At 45.4% G+C, this 19,754-nt stretch overlaps 1 protein-coding gene across 1 annotated transcript; it reads left to right on the top strand.

Moving 5' to 3' along the window:
- The first annotated feature begins 13,457 nt into the window (after positions 1-13,457).
- NOTO (notochord homeobox) lies at positions 13,458-19,006 on the top strand. Its single transcript, XM_045827287.1, has 3 exons — positions 13,458-13,848; positions 16,574-16,788; positions 18,848-19,006. Exons 1-3 carry the CDS (start codon positions 13,458-13,460, stop codon positions 19,004-19,006), a joined length of 765 nt encoding a protein of 254 aa, XP_045683243.1.
- The last annotated feature ends 748 nt before the right edge of the window (positions 19,007-19,754 follow it).

The raw sequence follows: 19,754 nt of genomic DNA on the forward strand, positions 1-19,754 counted from the left end.
ATCTCTCATGAGGTTGCAATCGGGGCTGGTTTAACCGGCACGAGACCTGTGCAGCTGCACAGTCCCCATGTTCAGAGAGACCTGCAGTTAGTCAAAGGCTCTCCTCTTGCTGTCTTGAAATTTTGGATAATTTTTGAACAATGGAACCTATGTTTTCATTTTACACTGGGCTCCACAAATTATGTAGCTGGTCTGGGTTGCAGTCAGATGGTGGCTGGGACTGGAACTATCAGGATGGTTTTATTCACAAATACAGGGTCCTGGCAGGGTTGGCTGGGAGGCTGGGACCTCTCTCATCCTCCCCGCATGGCTAGGGTTTCTTCACAAGAGTAAACATCCCATACGACAAAGGGGAAACTTCAGATCATAAGACCCAGTCTCAGAGGTTAATCTTTTTCCATATTCTGTTCAGGGCTAGCCCAGATCCAAGAAAAGGGGATGGGAAAATGGCAAGACCTCTTTGCAACAGAGCATATGGGGAGAACGGTATTATTACAGCCATCATTGGAAACATAACCTGCCACACAGTATTTATGTCCTATCTGCCCGACAGGCCCAAGTTTTCAAGAGGACAAAAGAAGGATGTGCCTGCTACTTTTGCTTCTGCCCTCCCCCTGCCTCTGTCATACCCCCCGCTAAAACTAGTTGAATTAGTTTGTCACAGGTCGGGGCAGGGATCTGCCTTGTCTACACAGACCCTGAGAACGACTGGAGGACTCGCCCTGGCCAGAGAGGCTGTGAGGCCTGCTGATCACTTTAACCAGGAAAGTGGTGGGAAAAGGGTAGGCTAGGTAAATGGACACAGGAATCTGGGGGCCATGGCTCTACACCCCCTCCCCAGTGAGCAGTGAGGACAGTTGGAATGAGGACTCTACAGCAGGTATAGAATTTGGCTACTCAAAGTACGTTTCCCCAGACCAGCACTAGCATTACCTAGGAGTGTGCTAGAAATGCAGACTCTAGGTATCCAACCCAGAACTACTGAGTCAGGATCTACAGTTGAACCCAATCCAAGGATGATCCGTCTGCGTGTTAAGGTTTAAGAAACTGGTAGATCTAGAACAGTGGTTCTTACCTTGGTTGCACAGTGGAATCACCTGGGAAGGTTTTACAACTCCCAGAGCCACGCCCCAGACCAACTAAATTAGCATCTCAGAGGGGGGACCCCAACACTACGATACTTTGGCCCTCCCTAGGCAGCTCCCTTGGTGAGTGAGGACTTCTTGTTGGACAAGCCCCACTAGGCTCTCTCTGGAAAGCAGGAAGCCAGGGCTCAGCTTCCAGCGGGGTCCAACCCTCCCTCTCCTCATTAGGAGCTGGTAGACATTGGTTTTCCCAGGTTATTCTCTGGAGCCTGGAAGCCCTGAGTTGGGCCCATAATCCCCCTTCCCACGCCCACCCCTACGTTTGAAGCTGTGACCCCCAGGGACAGCTCTCTGTGTAAGTGTGAACAGCAAACAAATCAGCCTGGACACAAACAAGGGCCCTTCCTAACAGGAATCTTCACTTTGGTGCTGAACAAACAGGCAGCCTGAGCCCCCATCCTGCTCCTAGACGCCCAGCTGGCAGCAAGGCCCAGCCTCTGCACCTGGCCTGGACAGTGAGGGTTCCTGTGACTTCTAGCACCCTGCCCCACACCAGTTCTTCTCTCTCAACCTGCCCCCCAGCCCCTGAACTCAACCTCCTTGGACTGAGTAGGTGGTGGCAAAGGCTTGGTGACAACCCCAGAAACCTGCTTGTGGAAGAGCCTTGAAAAGGTTACAAGGCTGAGAGAAGGTCTGGCCTGGTATGCAGGGCCAGTGACAAGTCTGTCCTCTTCCCCCTGAGCAACACTACCTGTCATCTACCTGCAAGACACACGCCCACACCCACCATCACCACCACCACCAGCATCATCACTTCTCCAGCATCATCTCTATTACTCTCTCTTCGGAGCACAGAATCCTCTTTCTAGGGTTCTCCCCTCTTCAACTCCATCTGCTTACAAGACTCTTGGAAAGGTCACATACATCACAACCCAACTCTTTTTGTGGCTTTCTGTTTCAACAACTCCCCAGAGTTTTTGGACCCCCCAGAGCACGTCCAAATATTGATGATGCAGACAGGGGCTGAAGCGAGATAGGCAGTGACTTTTTCAAAAGAACCAACACCTTTGTTTGCCTCGAACTGGTGTTGGAAGCTCAGCCAGTTATGAGGAATTAAGACTAGTTAGTTCTTGAAAAGATTTATTCTCTTATAACTCCATCCCCCCATTCACCCTCAAAGGAAAAAAAAAATACCCCTTCTTCCTCTAAGAGCTATGAACACAGAGGAGAAAGCAATTCAAATAAATGCAATTTCAACCATTTAAGTGGATACTCACATGGAATTTAGAGTCAGTCAGGACTGGGTTTGAATTCTGGCAGTTCACTAGCTGTAAAACAAATCACTTAGTTTTCCAAGATGCAAAATGGGAATGACAGCATGATTGTGGGAATCAGCAAGATGCAGAAATACCATGCACAGTGCCTAGAGTATAGTGGGGGTTTGGTAGAGGACCATTCCTCTTTCTTGTCCCTTTCTTCAGACAGGAGGAATAAGGGAGAAACACAATTTAATTTGGGAAATAATGCATGTTCCTACTATGTGCTGGGCCCTGTGGTCTTCATAGCTAGTGAATAAAACAGCAAACAAGGTGCAGACCTGAGTTTTGGGTCATCACAGGGGCAGGGTATAGAGCGAGCTGGAGGCTCAGGGCCCTTGACTGGGTTTTCGGCAAATCGCTCCCCACTTAGCTGGACCTCAGTGCCCTTCCTTTTCTGAACAGCAAAGGGCTTTGACTATTTGCTCCTAAGGTCCCAGCCAACTCTAAAGTTGGGGAGCTCTAGAGTTGAGTACCCTAAGTGGGGAGAAAACAGACTCATCTCCCTGCACAAGGGTTGTTTGCCCTGGCCCTCGTCCTTCATCTGCGATCCTCCCTCCCTTCCTCCTTTCCTCCTCTGCCGTTGCCGCCCTTAACCAATCAGGAGGCCCAGTGGGTCTGTAGCAGAGCCCTCTTGCAGCATTTCTTTCTCCATAATCTTGCCCACTCCTTGTCTTCCTAGATTTTCCTCTCTTTGGAGGTATCTGCAGAGAAAAAGCCTCCCCCAAGAAGCCTTCCTGGACTTTGAAGTTATAACTAATCTCTGTCCTTCGTATTCCCATAGAAATGGCCCCTTTAGTTTGACAGTTGTGTTACTTCACTGTGGGCGAGTCTCTCTGCCCCTCCCTCCCCCGCCATGAGACTGTGAGTTCCCAATGCGGGAGAAACTGTTCTTCATTCCTTTGTACCTCTCATAAACCCAGCACATAAAGTAAGCCTCAAACAAATAGATGTTTGCAGACTTCAGTCTAATTGAAGAGCATAGAATTTCAGAGAAAGTCTTAAAAGCAACACACATAAGAAAAAGATCAGAAACAGTAGATAACTGCAAAGTGCGATATTTGTTAGCATACACAGTGCCACCTCTGTGTCACTGTGCATTCCAGGGAGGGAGGAACAAACAACCTTGTTTGCTCTTGGCCTGTCAGGTGCAGGGGCTGTGGTGGGGGGGCCCGAGGAGCGGAGCAGCAGGTGTGTGTTGGAGCTGAGACTGCCAGGCAGAGGGAGGAGGTGTGGGGCTCCCCACAAGGGGGCCCCAGGCCCTCTCCTGCGCAGGCTGGGCTTAACTCCAGGCCTTATGTGTGGGGGCCTCCATGTCTGTTCTAAAGACCTGCATCTTTCCTAGTTAGCATATTTCTTCTGGATGGCAAAACCTCCCTGTGCAAAGATAGAGGAAAAAGAGATGGAGAGACACCCTGTAATAGAGTGAAAAAGGAAAAAAGGGAGCAGGATTCACAAGGGTGTTGGGAGATAGGGCAGCACAGGGGCCTCCCAATACACCTTCCCCAACTTGCTAGGTCCCCTTACCTAGGGATCCTGAATAGGGCTCAGAACGCTCATGTCTCTAGCCATGCTTCTCCCCTTGGTTGTAAGTCAGAGCCAGCGAAGTAAAAGCTTTAGCTGACCAAGCATTGGCTTGAACAAAACAAACAGAATGAGATTGGGGGGTTGTTTTTAAGGGCCCTAGAGAACTTGGGGAGAGAATACGAGTTACAGCTTTACATTTCCAGCTCAAGGTCTATGTAAGGGACCTGAATGTTTCCTTGGCCCCCTAATGGGACACATTATGTTCCCTACCTCGCAGGTCTCTTTCATTAAAATTAGGTAGTTGTTTGAAAAGGACCATGACGGTTAGGATAGAGACATATGTCCCTGTGGGCAGATCCCAGTGCATCTGTGGCCCTTGAGTTCCTAAGTTCTGCTGAACCTCCTCTCTAGGTAGAAACAGCCCTTCCAGCCCTATAGGATGACTTGGTCTCCCCTTGCCCGAAGGACCCATGATGGCTTTCTCTGAAGGGGGTGGTCTTCATTTTTCTCAGGATCTACCTGTATCACCTCTCATTCCTTAAAGACTCAGGTCCAAAGGGTGAAGTCGAAAGCATGATCCATGAAAGTATATGATATTCATCAAGATAATTGCTTGATTTTGCCAGTTTATGTCAACAGAGACCTGGGGAAATGTACAGACGTGGATCCTAAAGGCGTGGGGTCAGAGTGGAAGGAACACAAAGTCATATCAGGCTGAATTTATTTATGAGGGTTCACTAAGCAGAGGTTCCTGATTCAGTGTATTGACTTGAGTGGTTCTAACAGTTTGCTCAGTTGGTTGACTGAAATGTGGAAGCTGAAATGGCGAACTTCTTTGTATACTATAGAAGAAAATATCCAAGGGCTGAGGAAGACTGGAATGCTAGATTTAACATATACAACCTGTTTACCTGTTCCCTAAATATGTGCCCAAGGAGGTCCAGAGGACACTTCTTTCACCAAGCCTGCGAGAAGTGCACTCATGAGGGAAGCCCTGGTATACTTCTTACTTGGAGAGCTCCATTGTGGCTCTTCTCTATGGGCCAGAAATGATGGCAGGAATTTATGCCGCTGAAGCTGGCTCCCTAAATTCAGTGGGGATGATGGGATCCCAGGTTAGCAGGGACCAAGTAATAATGGTACTTAATCACCAAAGACAACTAAGGATGGTCACTGCGATGGGCTCATGAAAATGCAGCCACCGTGGGAGGAATGGAGGTTATATGGGGCTGAGGAACGTGGATTCCCACTCACCAGGGCCAGTCTGGCTACGGCCATTGCCGAGCGCCCAACCTGCCAACAACTGACACCACCACTGAGCACTCAGTTTGGAAATCAATCAGCCAGCTTGTGGCAATTTGGTTGTACAAGAAGGGCCAGTGGTTTTGTTCTCACTGGAATATCCAGTTACTATGACATGGAGTTGCTCTCCCTGCCTGCAATGCTTCTGCCAAAATCGCCATCGATGGCGCTATGGAATGCCTTTTCTACAGTGCTGCCACTCCACAGGCACGTAATGGGTTTCCGTAGGAACCTGGGTCTGTTTCTGAGGTCACCATTCCGTTCCCCTGGATCTACCTCAATTTTTTTTGTCATCTTTTGACTTTAATTGTTCCCATTCATTTATGCAGATCAGTAATGGAAGGACATTACAATAATGGATATACATATCTTATTTCTGATTTGAAAAGTATCATGTTTAAATATAATTCTTGTTGTAGGTCTTTGATGACTACTTTTCACCCTTTGGTAAAAGGTATAGTTTTTAAATAAACAAGTGTGAAATTTTATAATTTTTCTGTATCTACTAAGATCATTATATTTTTTCTTCAATTTATTTATATGGAGTACTACTTTGAGGACTACTTTTTACCCTAAAGTTTGCTAAAAGTTTTTATTTTTAAATGATTGTAGAACATTATCAAATGTTTTCTTCTACATGTATTAAAATATTATATTTCCCTTTAATCTTTTAATATTTATAATCCTTAATATATTTTATGTTGAACTTTCTTACATTCTCAGGACAAACCCTATTTGATAGTGATTAATTATGTTTTTATTTGTAAAAAAATATTTTATTTATTTATTTTCAGAGAGAGGGGAAGGGAGGGAGAAAGAGAGGGAGAGAAACATTGATGTGCAAGAGAAACATCAGTTGGTTGCCTCTGGCACACCCCCAAACAGAGGCCTGGGCCACAGCCCAGGCATGTGCCCTGACTGGGAATCAAACCAGTGACCTTTCAGTTCACAGGTCGGTGCTCAATCCACTGAGCCACATCAGCCAAGCATTTGAAAATTAAAGTCAAAAGATTATATAAACTGCCACATTAGATTTACTAATATCTTATTTAACATTTTAACTCCCTAGCATCATAAGGATAATTAGTTTATGATTCTCTCTTAAACTATCCTTTTCTGGTTTGGAGATCACAGTTACTCTACCCTCAGAAATGATGAGGGTAACTTTCCCTGTTTTCATCTCTGAAACAGTATGAAGTCAGGATTACTTATTCAATAAATCTATTGGAACTGGGTGTATTTTTGGGGAGAAAGTTTAAGTGGTTAATAAAATTTTGATTTCCAATGAATAATTAATGGTATATTATTTTCTATTTTTTCTAAAGTCTATTTTAACAATTCATATTTTTCTTAAAAATTATTTCATATAAGTTTTCAAATGTATTAATAAGTTATTCATAATAATTCTTTACAGTAGAATAATCTATTTTATCCCTAGCTTTGCCCTATCATTCCTAATGTTTATTATGCCTTTTCTCTTTTCACTCTTGATAAATCTTGATAGTAGTTTGTTTATCCTATTATTGTTTTAAAAGAACCATTTTGGATTTTATTGATCGTTGTAAGCATGTCATCTATTTATATTGACTGTATCATTTTTTCTATTTCACTACTTTATGTTCTCATCCATACTTTTTATTTTCTCCTATTTTCTTTATCCCTGTTGCTTTTTTCCTTTCTTACTTAGGTTGAACACAATTCCTTCATTGCCAGTCTTTATTTTTATTGTTATTTTTGTTAAGAAAATTTTAAATGTAAACAAAATCAGAAAGAATACTATAATGAAACCCCATGCACTCAGCTGCCAACTTCAATAATTTTCTTTTTTTTTTAAGATTTTATTTATTTATTTTTAGAGAGGGGAAGGGAGGGAGAAAGAGAGGGAGAGAAACATCAATGTGTGGTTGCCTCTCACATGCCCCCTACTGGGGACCTGGCCCACAACCCAGGCATGTGCCCTGACTGCTAATTGAGCCAGCAACCCTTTGGTTCGCAGGCCAGTACTCATTCCACTGAGCCACACCAGCCAGGGCTAACTTCAACAATTTTCAACTCATGGCCAATTCCATGTTGGCCAATCACCAATCTGAGACTATTCTGAAGCAAATTCTAACATCATATATTTTCATGTATAAATAATTCAGTAGATTTTTCTAAAATGTAAAGACTCATTACACTAAAAAATACTATTATCAGCCCTGGCTGGTGTGACTCAGTGGACTGAGCTCCAGCCTGTGAACCAAAGTATCACTGGTTCAATTCCCAGTCAGGAAACATGCCTGGGTTTTGGGCCAGATCCCCAATGGGGGGTGTGTGCAAAAGATGACCACGCATTGATGTTTCTCTCCCTCTGTCTCTCTCCCTACCCCTCTGTCTAAAAATAAATAACATCTTAAAAATACTATTATCATACCTTAAAAATATCATTATCATACCTAACAAAAAACCCCACCAATAATCTTTCAAGTCACTCAATATCTAGTACTACAATTTCCTCAGTTACCTCATAAATACTTATGCAATTTCTTTGGTTTCTAGTAAGGTCTAATTATTGTAATTGGTGATTATGACTCTTATGACTCTGTTAGCCCATTGGTTCTCTCTTCATCTTTTCTTCCCTTATAATTTGTTTCTTGATGAAGGTGGATAGTATGTCCTATAGAGTGTCCCATATTCTGGATTTTGCTGACTACCTACCTCCCTGTGGTGTTTAAGATGTAGCTCTGGCCAGTATATTCCTATGAATTGGCAGTTAGATCTAAAGACTTGATCAGATTTGGGTTTGATTCTTTTTTTCTTGACAACTAACTTCATAGGTAAAGTTGTGTACTTACATCAGCAGGCACATCATTTCTGGCTCTTTCTGTGTGTGATGTTAGGAGTCATTGATGACCATTGCCATTACAGATTTTGCTGCTTTCTTTCCTGTCACTTTGGTTGCCTGAAGTTTTCTCTCTAGTGGATTCTTTCAGCAGAAATTGTGGGAACAATATTCCCATTTTCTTGTTAGCCATTCACAAAAACATTTTAAAAGCAAACTGAAGAACCATGAAATTAGGAAACTATCCTGGCTGACCCTCCTCTGGAATAGAAACACTCATCTCACTTAAACATAAGTTAAAGTTCTCTGTCTTTTATGTCGTAGTGTGAATGTTTCTCTATTTGAACTTTCCCCCCTGCTTTTCCACATTTCCTGTTTATCAGTCTTTTTTAATGTCTCCTTTTCTATCTTCTAGAGAACTATTAAAATTTTCCACATACACCCTACCTCCCATCTAAAAATCCTTTGCTGGCTTGGAAACTATGGATTGTATTTAGATTCTTAGTCTTTGCCCTTTTTACCACAAAAACAATTTTAATTGTGAAGTTACAGTCAATAACCTCTCCTAATCAGGATATTTCTGCATGAAGAAAGTTGTGATACACTTATAAAAACAGCCAGCTGTAACAAAATAGTTGGTGTTTTCATAGCCATAAACTCAAAAAAAGAAATACACGTTTACACAGAAATTTTATATAGCTGTAGCTTTAAAATTGATTATAAACCAAAGAAAGACATATTGTAAACATTAACTATTTTTACATTAATTGCATAAGTTTCTAAGTCTATCTATTAGTTTGATTAAATTAAATATTTTTTAATTAAAGATGGGATGTCAGCTTTATTTTTTAAGGTTTTATTTATTTATTTTTTAGAGAGAGGGGAAGGGAAGGAGAAAGACAGGGAGAGAAATATCAGTGTGAGGTTGCTTCTTGCACGTCTCCTATTGGGGACCTGGCCTGCAACCCAGGTATATGCCCTGATTGGGAATCAAACTGGTGATCGTTTGCTTTGCAAAATAATGCCCAACGAAATGAGCCACACCAACCAGGGCTGATCTACTGGTTTTATTTACCTAAGCTTAACCAATATTTTTACCTACTAATAAAATTGATCAATATTTTAAATTATTCTCCTGACATGACAATGACCTTAACATGCCAATCATTTAATATGCTCCATCTTATTATTGCTATTATTGCTTATTATTTTTTACCTCATTGCTCTGACTGAAACTTCCAGTACTACATTGAATAGCAGTGGTGAGACTGGGTATTCTTTATCACCATTGAGTATGTTTCCTGTGAGTGTGTCATATGTGGCCTTTATTATGTTGAAGTACTTTCTTTCTACACCCATTTTATTGAGTTTTTTAAAACCGTAAATGTATGTTGTACCTTGTCAGATGCTTTTTCTGTATCTGTTGAGATTGCATTATTTTAACCATTCATTTAGTTGGGGTGGAGTATCACACTGACTGAGGATACTGAACCATCCTTGCATCCCTGGAATGACTGCAGTGTGTGATCCTAATGTATTGTTGTGTGCAGTTTGCTAATATTTTGCTGAAGATGTTTACCTCTTATGTTCATTAGAGATATTGGCCTATAATTTTTTTTTTTGCATTGTCCTTTCCTAAGTTTGGTATCAGGGTAATGTTGGCATCATAAAATGAGTTAGAGAGCATTTCCTCTTCTTCAATTTTTTGAGTTTGAGAAGGATAAGTAAACATTTAAATCTTTAAATGTTTTGTAGACTTCACAAGTGAAGCCATGGGCTCCAGGGCTTTTCTTTGTTGACAGATTTTTTTTTTTAATAACCGATTCAGTCTCCATACTAGTTATAGGTCTACTCACATTTTCTATTTTTTCATGATTTAGTCTTGGCAGTTTTTGTGGTGTCTATTAATTTGTCTATTTTATCTATGTTACCTAGTTTATTGGGGTACAACTGTTCATAGTACTTGGTCATAATCTTTTTTGTTTCTGTAGAATTAGTAGTAATATTCCCACTTTCATTTCTAATTTTAGTAAAGTATCTTCTCTCTTTTTTTCTTAGTTCATCTAGGTAAAGGTTTGTTGATTTTGTTGATCTCTTCAGAGAACCAACTTTTGGTTTCACTGATTTTTTTCTATGTTTTTCAGTTCTGCCTTTCATTTATCTCTGCTTTAATCTTTATTTTTCCTTCCTTCTGCTAGCTTTGGGTTTAGTTTATCCTTTCTTCTTCTAGTTCCTTAAGTTGTAAAGTTAAGTTGTTGACTTGACATCCTTCTTGTTTTTAAATGTAAGCACTCACAGCTATAAACTTCCTCCTTACCACTGCTTTCACTAGTCCCTTAAGTTTTGGTAAGTTGTGTTTTCATTTTCATTCATCTCTAAGTATTCTCTGTTTTTTTCTTGTGATTTCTTCTTCAATTTATTTGTTGTTTAAAAACATGATGTTTGATTTCCACAATTTTCTGAATTTCCCAGTTTTCCTTTTTAAAACTGATTTCTAATTTCATCCTGTTGAGGTTAGAGAACATACTTTGTATATTTACATCTTAAAATCTACTGAGACTTAATCTGTGGCCTAATTAGAGTCTATCCTGGAAATTGTCCCATGTGCACTTTAGAAGACTGTGGATTCTGTTGTTCTTGGGAAGAGTCTTCTATGTGTGTCTGCCAGTTTCTTGTGTTATTTAGGTCCTCTATTTCCTTATTTATTTTTTTTTCCTGGTTGTTCTAGAGGTTTTGGAATCTCCAACTATTATTGTGGAACTGTCAATTTCTCCCATCAATTCTGTCAGTTTTTACTTCATGTATTTTGATGGCCTGTCACTAGGTTTATAATTATTATACTTGTTGCTGTATTGAAACATATTAATATATAATGTCCTGTAGGTCTCTTGTAACCTTTTGATTCAAAATCTAGTCTGCAGGCACCTCTGTGACACAGTGGATGGCACATTGGACTTCTAAAATTTTTTTGTCTGAGGTTAGTAAATATGAGCACTTTAACAGGCACTTCGCTGGGTATCTGCCTGGACATCCAAGATGCTCAACCTGAACAGTCTTCAGGCACATGAATGTAGATGAAAACCACATTTTGCTAAAAGTCACATAGCTAAGCAGCCTACTGATTTCTCTCCCTCTATTTACTCCTATATAACTTGGGAATAGTAATGTTTATCCTCAGGAACTTACAGTCCGAGGAAGAATAAGTGAAATAACAGAAAACAGGTAAGTATCTACTGAAACATAGTTAATTGTGTACTGAAAATCCAAAGCAGATATACACTGACCATATATTTTACCTAAAAATCAGCACAACTAGACTTAACAAAATGTTCATAAGCCTTTCAATGTATAAGTTTTGTTGTCTTATTCTTTGTCAACTCCCTCTGATTGCGGGGTGCACGCCCATTGCGAGTCTCATTGCATAAAGGACAGAGACCAGAGACTTCATAAATCTGGCCCCATCCTGTCCCCCCTCACCCTATTAAGAAGCTTAGTCAAGCACATCACCATTGAATGTAGACTCTCCTCCCCATATTAGGTGCCACTTAGCTAAAGACACAATGTCATTTAAGTCTGATGGGATTAACAATCCCATCAGCTAAGTATTGTATTCTCACCTAAGACATCATTTCCATTTTACAAAAAATGGAGGCTTGGAGTGAATAAACCACTCACTCAAAGTCACTGAAATGTTCAGGGGCAAAGCTGGGATGTGAGCCACGTTTGCCCAACTCCCAAGTCACCATTTGTCACTGGGTCCCACTGTCCACCAACAGTGTGAACTGTTGTCTTCGTGGGCCCCAAAAGGTGGGCCCCATCCCCTCTTCACAAGGAATGCTGTTGGCTAGTTTGCTCCTGGGGGCTTTGCAGCCCCTCCTACTGGGGGGAAAAGTTCCTCAAAAAGAAACATGTTGAGAAACGGAGTGGTGTGTGCAGGATTTAGGAGTTCTGGGGATGGGGGTTGGGGGAGGGTGTCTAGAACTTTCACCCAGTCCCCCAGCTCCCACTGCATCTGATCTTAGGTAAGCAAGGGCCCCTCTTTCCAGTGTGCATCCCACCCACGCCATTTCCCCAGGGCTCTCCTGTGGCTGTTCAGTCATCTCTGACCCAGCAGCCCCTGCCCGGACCACAATAAGGCTAGACCCAGGACCCACTGGGCCACTAGCGCATCATTTCACCCACAGTCTCACGGTCCAGTCTGCCTGTGGCTGGTGGGGAGATGGGGGAGGGACCCCTCAGAAGGCACAGCCAGTATTTGTTGAAGACGGAAGCGGGGTGGGGCAGGTAGTCGCCCACCTGGCAAGGTTCCTCTGGCCCCGACTTGGCAGAGCAGAAGGGGAATGTTTGTGTCCCAGTTGACGCCTATCGACAGGACCGGGAAGTGCCCTGCACCTGACTGAGTAGTTTCAGTGTTAGGAATTGATTCGGGGAGACAGAGTGCAATGGTCATGTCAGCAGCCAGAACTCCCTCTGAGCCCCACAGCCACAGCATAGCACTGGCCCCCGCACAGGCCAAGTGTGAATGCTTTGCATGTGTTACTTGTAATCTGCCCAGCAACTCCATGAAGTAGCTACTCTTAGCACTATCTTACAGGTGAGACAGTACAAACAGTAACTTGCGACTTACCAGGAACAACAGCTAGTGAGTACTGGTTATATCCATCTGTAACACAGGGGCAGAATGCCTGCCCATCAACCAACATAAGGCAAGGAGTTTTGCAGGCCGTCAATGCCCATGCATGGACAGTAAGTTAGCATTACAGTCTGGAGCTATTATAGTTCTTCCCCTTACCACCCGTTTGGATCTAGAAAAGCCCTTCCCTGTGGAGCCTAGGAATGTGGGTACGGATGGTTCCTGGAAGGATCCGAAAGAAGTTGGTAAACAACGGTGTCGGCACACAGGGAAAATGGCTGGGGGGACAGAATGGGAAATACACTTTTCATTGTGCTTATAAACGAGATATTTAAATTTAATTAAAAATTTTAAACGTCTGTGCAGTCACAAGTCAATCTGGCTGGGGCTTCTGCTTCAAAGGCGCCCAGTGGCGGGGTGGTTCGCCCAAGATCACCACGGAGCTACAATGTGTCCCCCTCCCAGGGTGGGCATTTTCAAATGAGGAACAGCTGAGGGAGTGTGCTCCTCGGCGCTGTGCTCCCCTCGCCTTTCCCAGGACCCGCGTCCTGACCGCCCAGGCTTTGGAGAGAGGGGCTCCGCAGTTGCCGGGAGGCCCCGCCTGGGCCGTGACAGAATAGGCCGTCTGCCCCGCCCTGTCCCGCCCCGCCAAATTTAAGAGCCCCAGCCGACGGCTGGGCCGGTCCTGGCCAGCAATCTGTCCCCTTTTGCAGGGTGTTCTCACTCGCCTCCCGCCCTCCCCTCCCAGCGTCGGTCCCCGCCAGGGCGGCGCCATGCCCGGTCCCGAGAAAGATCGGATCCAGCCTCCTCGCTCAGGCTGCTCTCCCGCCCCCGGGTCCCCCGCGCTTCATAGCCGCTCCGCGGACCTTGGCAGGTCCCGCACCCCTGGATCCCTTGAGTCCTCCTTTTCCATCGAGGCCATCCTGGCGAGGCCCAAGCCCCGCGCGCCCGCTGCCTCCCCTCTGTCCATCTCCGCCTGCACGGTCTCGGGCATCTGGACGGCTCCCTCCAGGTCTCTGGCCCCGGTTCTGCCATGGGCGTGCACCGCAACATTGCTGCCCGCCTACCTGAGCGTGGGGCTCTACCAGCCGCTCCCCCAGCCCCCGGCGCCGGGGCTGCGCGTGGCTCACCTCTGCAGCCTCCAGGGCCTCAGCGTCGTCACAGGTATGCAGTGGCCCGGCCACAGCCTCCAGGGAAGCAGGCAGGGTAGCTGAAGAGTGGAGACCACGACAGTGGGCACAGCATAGAGAAGTCCCTGAGTTTGAGAACCACACACGGTTGGAGTGGGAAGTGGCCCTATGACCCTTGACCTTGCAGCTGAAACTGAGGCTGGAGAGTAGTACTCGCTGAGAACAGCCCCTGGTGCCAGACCCCGCCCCCCCCCCCCACGCAGGCTGTGGAGGTGGGAGAAGGTGTGTGAGCGGGCAGGTGCAGAGGGAGAAATGCGGGTTTTCCGGAGCAGGGCTCCGACGCCTACAGGGGCTAGGGCTGGGGCTCTTTGTCCTTGAGGAGGGACTTGTACAGTCCTTTGCTCCCTCCCACATCCCCCCTTTAGATAAAGCTCTGTGACGCAGACTATTCCCCAAAGCTGCTCTGAAAGGGAACCCGTGGCCATGGCTTAGCCAGGAGGAGCAGATGCTACAGGTGGTGCTGTTGAGCGGGGGAGCTGCTACGGGCCGGCCAATCCCGGACCCCAAGACCGCCTCCACTGCTCAGGTCTGTGTGAGCTTATCTCCACACTGAACCGCTCTGAGCCTGCTTGCTTACAGTGCTCTTAGAATGGCACCTTACGGCTCTAGAGCTCGGATGCTTAAATCCCCACGAGAATTTCACTGTTGAGGTAAATTTCTCCTCTAACATTAACACCTATAAGAGTTTTTGCTGTTTTTGGTTCTCTGGTTCATGCTTCCCCATGTCTCCCTGAGGAAAACCAGCAAAGTTAGTGCAAGCCGTATCAACCCACACCAAAGTCATTTTAACACAATCTTACCTGACTTCTGCTCCTCGCACTTCCCCCATCTTGTGTTTCCTCAACCCCTTGCAGCTAGCTGGGCATCCTTCCCACCTGTGCTGGAGAGGAAGCCTGGTTCCCCAGCCCCGGCCACACCGACCCCAAGCCACATTTTCTCAACCTCCCCACATGCCTGAGGTCTGAGTTGCAGTTAACTACTTTACATTAGTCTAGTTTTTCAAGTTAGTTTTTGTTGAGGTATTACATTCACACAGTTCAAATGTCAAAATGTTTACTAAGATAGATGGAGTGGCTGAACTCCAGTCACCTAGCTCCCCGCACCCTACAAGCAACCAACAAGACCAGTTTCTCCCTTCCTTCCTTCCTTCCTCTCTTCCTCGATCTCTCTCTCTCTTTCATCATCACCCAAGGATATTTTTATTGATTTTTTTTAGAAAGAGAGAAAAGGGGAGAGATAGAGATGCCATCGATGTGAGAGAGGAACATTTGATTGTCTGCCTCCCATAGCTGCCTCAAACTGGGATCAAACCTGAAACCTAGGTATGTGTCCTGACTGAGAATTGAACCCACAACCATTTGGTGTGAGGGATGATGCTCCAACCAACTGAGCCACCCAGTCAGGGCACAGAAGTTTCTTTATTCTTCCAGAAATATTTTATGCATATTTAATACCCGAACACACATTCCCCCCATACTAGACACACTGCTCTGCACCTTACTTTTTTTACTTGACCATATAGCTTGGTGATTTTTCCAAAGCAACCCATATAGAGCTTCTTTACATCTCAGAGTGGTCCGTTGTAAGGATTTACCATGATTTATTTAATCAGGCCCCACTGATGTTTTCTCATCTCTTGCTATTATGCTAATGCTTATGGCAAGCCTGGTGGGACCCGTGGCTGGTGTCCTGGGCAGCCATGGCCCACGCCTCACTCTCTTCACTGGAGCAGTTTGTCTGCCAACCCTGGAGCCTCCCCAAGGCTAAAGGGAACTGAGGGGGTCTCAGCGCTGCACTTCCGCTCCTTTGTCTGGAACACTCTCGGTCTGTCGGTCCTAAGGCTCACTTTCTCATTCCTTTCTAGTTATAATTTAGGTACTGCCCCCTGGTGGATGAATCTTCATCTGCACAAGCCCACATCTCCGTGAGCTTAACAGCACCTTTGCATGCAGGAGAAAAAGGCACCCCTTCCTCCAGGCAGACACAAAACCTTGTCAGGGGGCAACACTTGACCTGTGGAGAGTGGGCAGAATTTCAGACTCCATTTACCCTCTCAGCTGGGCACCCGTGTGCAGGACGCACGCTGTACATAGTGGCCCTGTTCAAATGTCCCCTCATGGAGGTGGCTCCTCTTTGTAAAGATGCTGCAAACTACCCTCTTCCCCTGCCAATATACATACACACTAGCCTTCTCCTTTCCTGATTTATTCTTCTCATTAGCACTAATCACTGTCTGACACACTCAATATTTTATTTACCTTTTCTACTGCTCTATACGGATTTTCTGTTTTGACCATGCCTTGCACATACTAGCCATTCAAAAGTTGTATGTTTAATGAATGAAAAGGGGGACCCTTGAGGATCCCTTCTCTACCCATCCCATGGGGTTTCCTGAAGTAGCCAAGGAAAGGAGTGGTGGGCAAGCAGAGACAGAGGTTTGGCGATTCCTCATAGGGCCAGAACTTGAGCCACTCAGCTGGAAAACAGCGGGGACGAAGGAAGTCTCATGACATTGTCCCTTCTGCCTCACTAGTGCATGTTCTCTCATTTCTGTGCAGTCTCTTCCTGCTGTGCCTCTTGATGTGTTAACTGGCCAATGGCAAGGCAGGGCAGTGGAGCTGCCAGCTTGTTCTGTCTCCCCCAAGATGGGCGGGTAGGTGGGTGCTGGCTAACCTCCCCTCCTGCTGGTTGCTCTTTAGGTTTGGAGCTGGGTCACTGCCCAGGCCACTGGAGTCCCCCAGGTGGGGCCCCAGCCAAGGACCTTCAGGACACTGAGAGACCCCAAAAGAGGGTTCGAACTATGTTTAACTTGGAGCAGCTGGAAGAGTTGGAGAGAGTGTTTGCCAAACAGCACAATCTAATAGGGAAGAACAGAGCCCAGCTGGCAGCCCGGCTCAACCTCACAGAGAACCAGGTAGGAGAAGGGAGTTCTGTGGGGGCTGGGCTGCCCCTGAGGACAGGCACTACTCTCCACAAGGCCCTGGGTGGCGGTTGGGAGGAACGCATGGCCTTTCTTCCTCTGTGCCAGGAAGCTGGGGGAGAGTGATTACTGGCATACTCCCTGCACGAATGAGAAAAAGAGTCCCATGTGAAATGACATTATGGGAACAACACATGATATTAATCTAGATACTAATCTAGAACTTTATACCTCCATGCCAAATAAGGAGCTGACAGTGAAATTAAGCAGGCATTCAAAGAACCAAATACTTAAAATAATACAAACTTCTTAAGAACTAGCTATATACATTATCTCCACGTTCTCACTTCCCATCTATTCCTTAACTCATTCCAATGTGAATTCTTTCCCTACCATTCCTTCAAACCTTCTCATCAAGGTCTCTCATGACCTCTGGGTTGCCAAAGTCAGTAGATGCTTTCCTTTCTGACCTCACTCCTCCACTAAGTACAGTTGACTGCTCCCGTTCTTGCTGAAACACACTCTTCTCTTGGTTTCCAGACACCACTCTCTTGGTTTTCCTCTCAGCTCTCTGCCCACTTCGTCTCTGTTGCCTTTGTCAGCTACTATTCTCTTTGTGACTTCAGATTTTTCTCCCCAGCTGACTCCATTTACCCCCATGGTTTTAAATACCATCTATAAGCCAGTGACTCCTAAATTTTTATCTTGGCCCCCCTTTCCTGATTCATACATCTAACTACCTTCTTGAGGTCTCCACTTGCATGTCTTATGGGTAGGCATTTCAAACTTAACAAGTCTAAACCTCTATTCTTGAATATTTTTCCTCCCCAAATCTGTCCCTTCCCCCACATATGGTCCCACCATCCCACCAGCTGCTCACAGCACCTAGTCATCCTACATTTCCCCCTCCCCCCACCTCCAACCCATCAGCAAGCCTGTCAACTCTGCCTTGAAAATGCAGCTGGAATGGCTTCATTTCTCTCCACTGCCCCAGTCCGTATCAGCCCCAGCTCTTGCTGGATCACTGCATAAACTTCCCAGCTGTCGCCACACCTCTCCTTTCATCCAGTGTCCACACAGCAGCCAGGTGTGCCATTCACTCAACACAGCAACTTTCAACTGGCGTGCCACACCAATGTTCATACATGCAATATCTGACTATTTGGTTGGGGCACTGGTCTCTTTTTCCTTAGATTGTCAAACTAGAAGTTGACAACAGCCAATACAACAATAGCAACTGATGTGAATGAATCAAAATTATATCCATGTTTTGGTTAGAGTGGCAAAAAAAATTATATATATATATTTGGTGTAACTCAGAATTTTAGTAATTAGTGTATGTGCGCCATGAGATGAAAAAGGTTGAAAATTGCTAACTTAACATGTAAATAGAACTGTGCCATATCCCACTCAAAAGCCTTGGGGTTGACACTCCTTGCCCCGGGCCTTCGTGGTCCTAGGTAATCTGGCCCCTGCTGGCCACGTCCACTTTCTCTTCCTCCACTTTCCCTTCTCACTCTCAGTTGTGCCAGCGGTGCTCTCCTCCTCTCTGGTCCTCAAATACTCCAAGCTCGGTTCTACCTCAGAGCCTTCTCATAGGTCCTACCCTGCCCTGGCCCACTTTCCTCTGTCCCTTCCAGGCTGGCCTCTCATCCTCTGAACCTTGACTTAAGGGCTGGCTTCTCAGGGAGGCTCAAACCCGTTTGTGCCCCCACTTGTGTTTATATATTTGTTTGTTTTCACGCTTGTTATTAGTCTCGCTCCACTAGACTGTGAGCTTCCGGAGGGCAGGGGCCACGTCTCTGTTGCTTGCTGCCATATCACCAGTATCTAGGGTGGCGCCTAGCACATAAGAGGAGCTCTATAAATACTTATTGGATGAATGGGTGAATGAATGGCAACTGGAATTATGGGGAAGGATGTTTTGGAGGCAATGCTTCTCTTAGAAGGAAGAGCAAATATTGACCAGAGTGGAGAGGATATTGTGGGAATGGGAGAAGCACTGGGAACTGCTGGCTACATTCTGATATCTGCCCACTGCCTCCACTTACAGGTGAGGGTCTGGTTCCAAAACCGCCGGGTCAAGTATCAGAAGCAGCAAAGGCTAAAACCACCAGCCACGTCTGCCATAGCTGCCTCCCCAGACGAGCCCTCCAGCACCTCTGATGCCATCACTCAGAGAGAAGACGCCGAGTCAGGAGTGGGCAGCTGAGGACTGGGATGCAGGCTCAACCTAGGCGGTCTGGCTAGCTCTTCCTGAAGATACCCACTGAACCTCCCTGCCCCACATCCTAACACAGAATCTCATCGAGGTCAAAGGGCACCAGAGGAGTGTGAACTGTTGAGAACTTTTCAATATTGACTCTTTGGAGCTGCGATAATGTAACAGTCAGGAGCACACACTTTGGCTTTCAGCTATGATCTTGGCCACATTACTGAACTTCTGAGCCTTTTTCCTTCACCTGTATGATGGGTGTGTCAATAAGTTAGATCTCCCAGGATTAAGATAATGTCTGTAAAGCACTTGCAGTGTGCCAGGCTCAGTGCTAAGTGCGAGTCAACTGCTAAGGCTCAGGCCCTCTTCGCCAGGGGAAGTGGTGCCTGTGCCGGCCCTGAGTTCTCCAGGGGTGAATCTTTTCCTGGCTTGGCTGTGGAGGAGAGAGGGCTGTTAGCTTTGTTTTAATTTTTTCTATTTTTATTTTTTAATCCTCACCTGAGGATATGTTTATTGATTTTAGAGAGAAAGGAGGGGGGAAAGAGAGAGAGAGAAAGAAACACAGATGTGAAAGAGAAACATCAATCAGCTGCCTCCTGTATGCACTCCGACTTGGGATCAAACCCGAAACCTAAGTAAGTGCCCTGACTGGGGATCAGACCTGCAACCCTTTGGTGTATGGGACGATGCTCCAATTAACTGAGCCCCTGGCAAGGGCAAAGGGTCCTCTTGAAATCAATGTCTG

Source organism: Phyllostomus hastatus, unplaced genomic scaffold (genome assembly GCF_019186645.2).
Source record: "Phyllostomus hastatus isolate PE091 unplaced genomic scaffold, TTU_PhHast_1.1 phas_scaffold_78, whole genome shotgun sequence".
Lineage (NCBI taxonomy): Eukaryota > Metazoa > Chordata > Mammalia > Chiroptera > Phyllostomidae > Phyllostomus > Phyllostomus hastatus.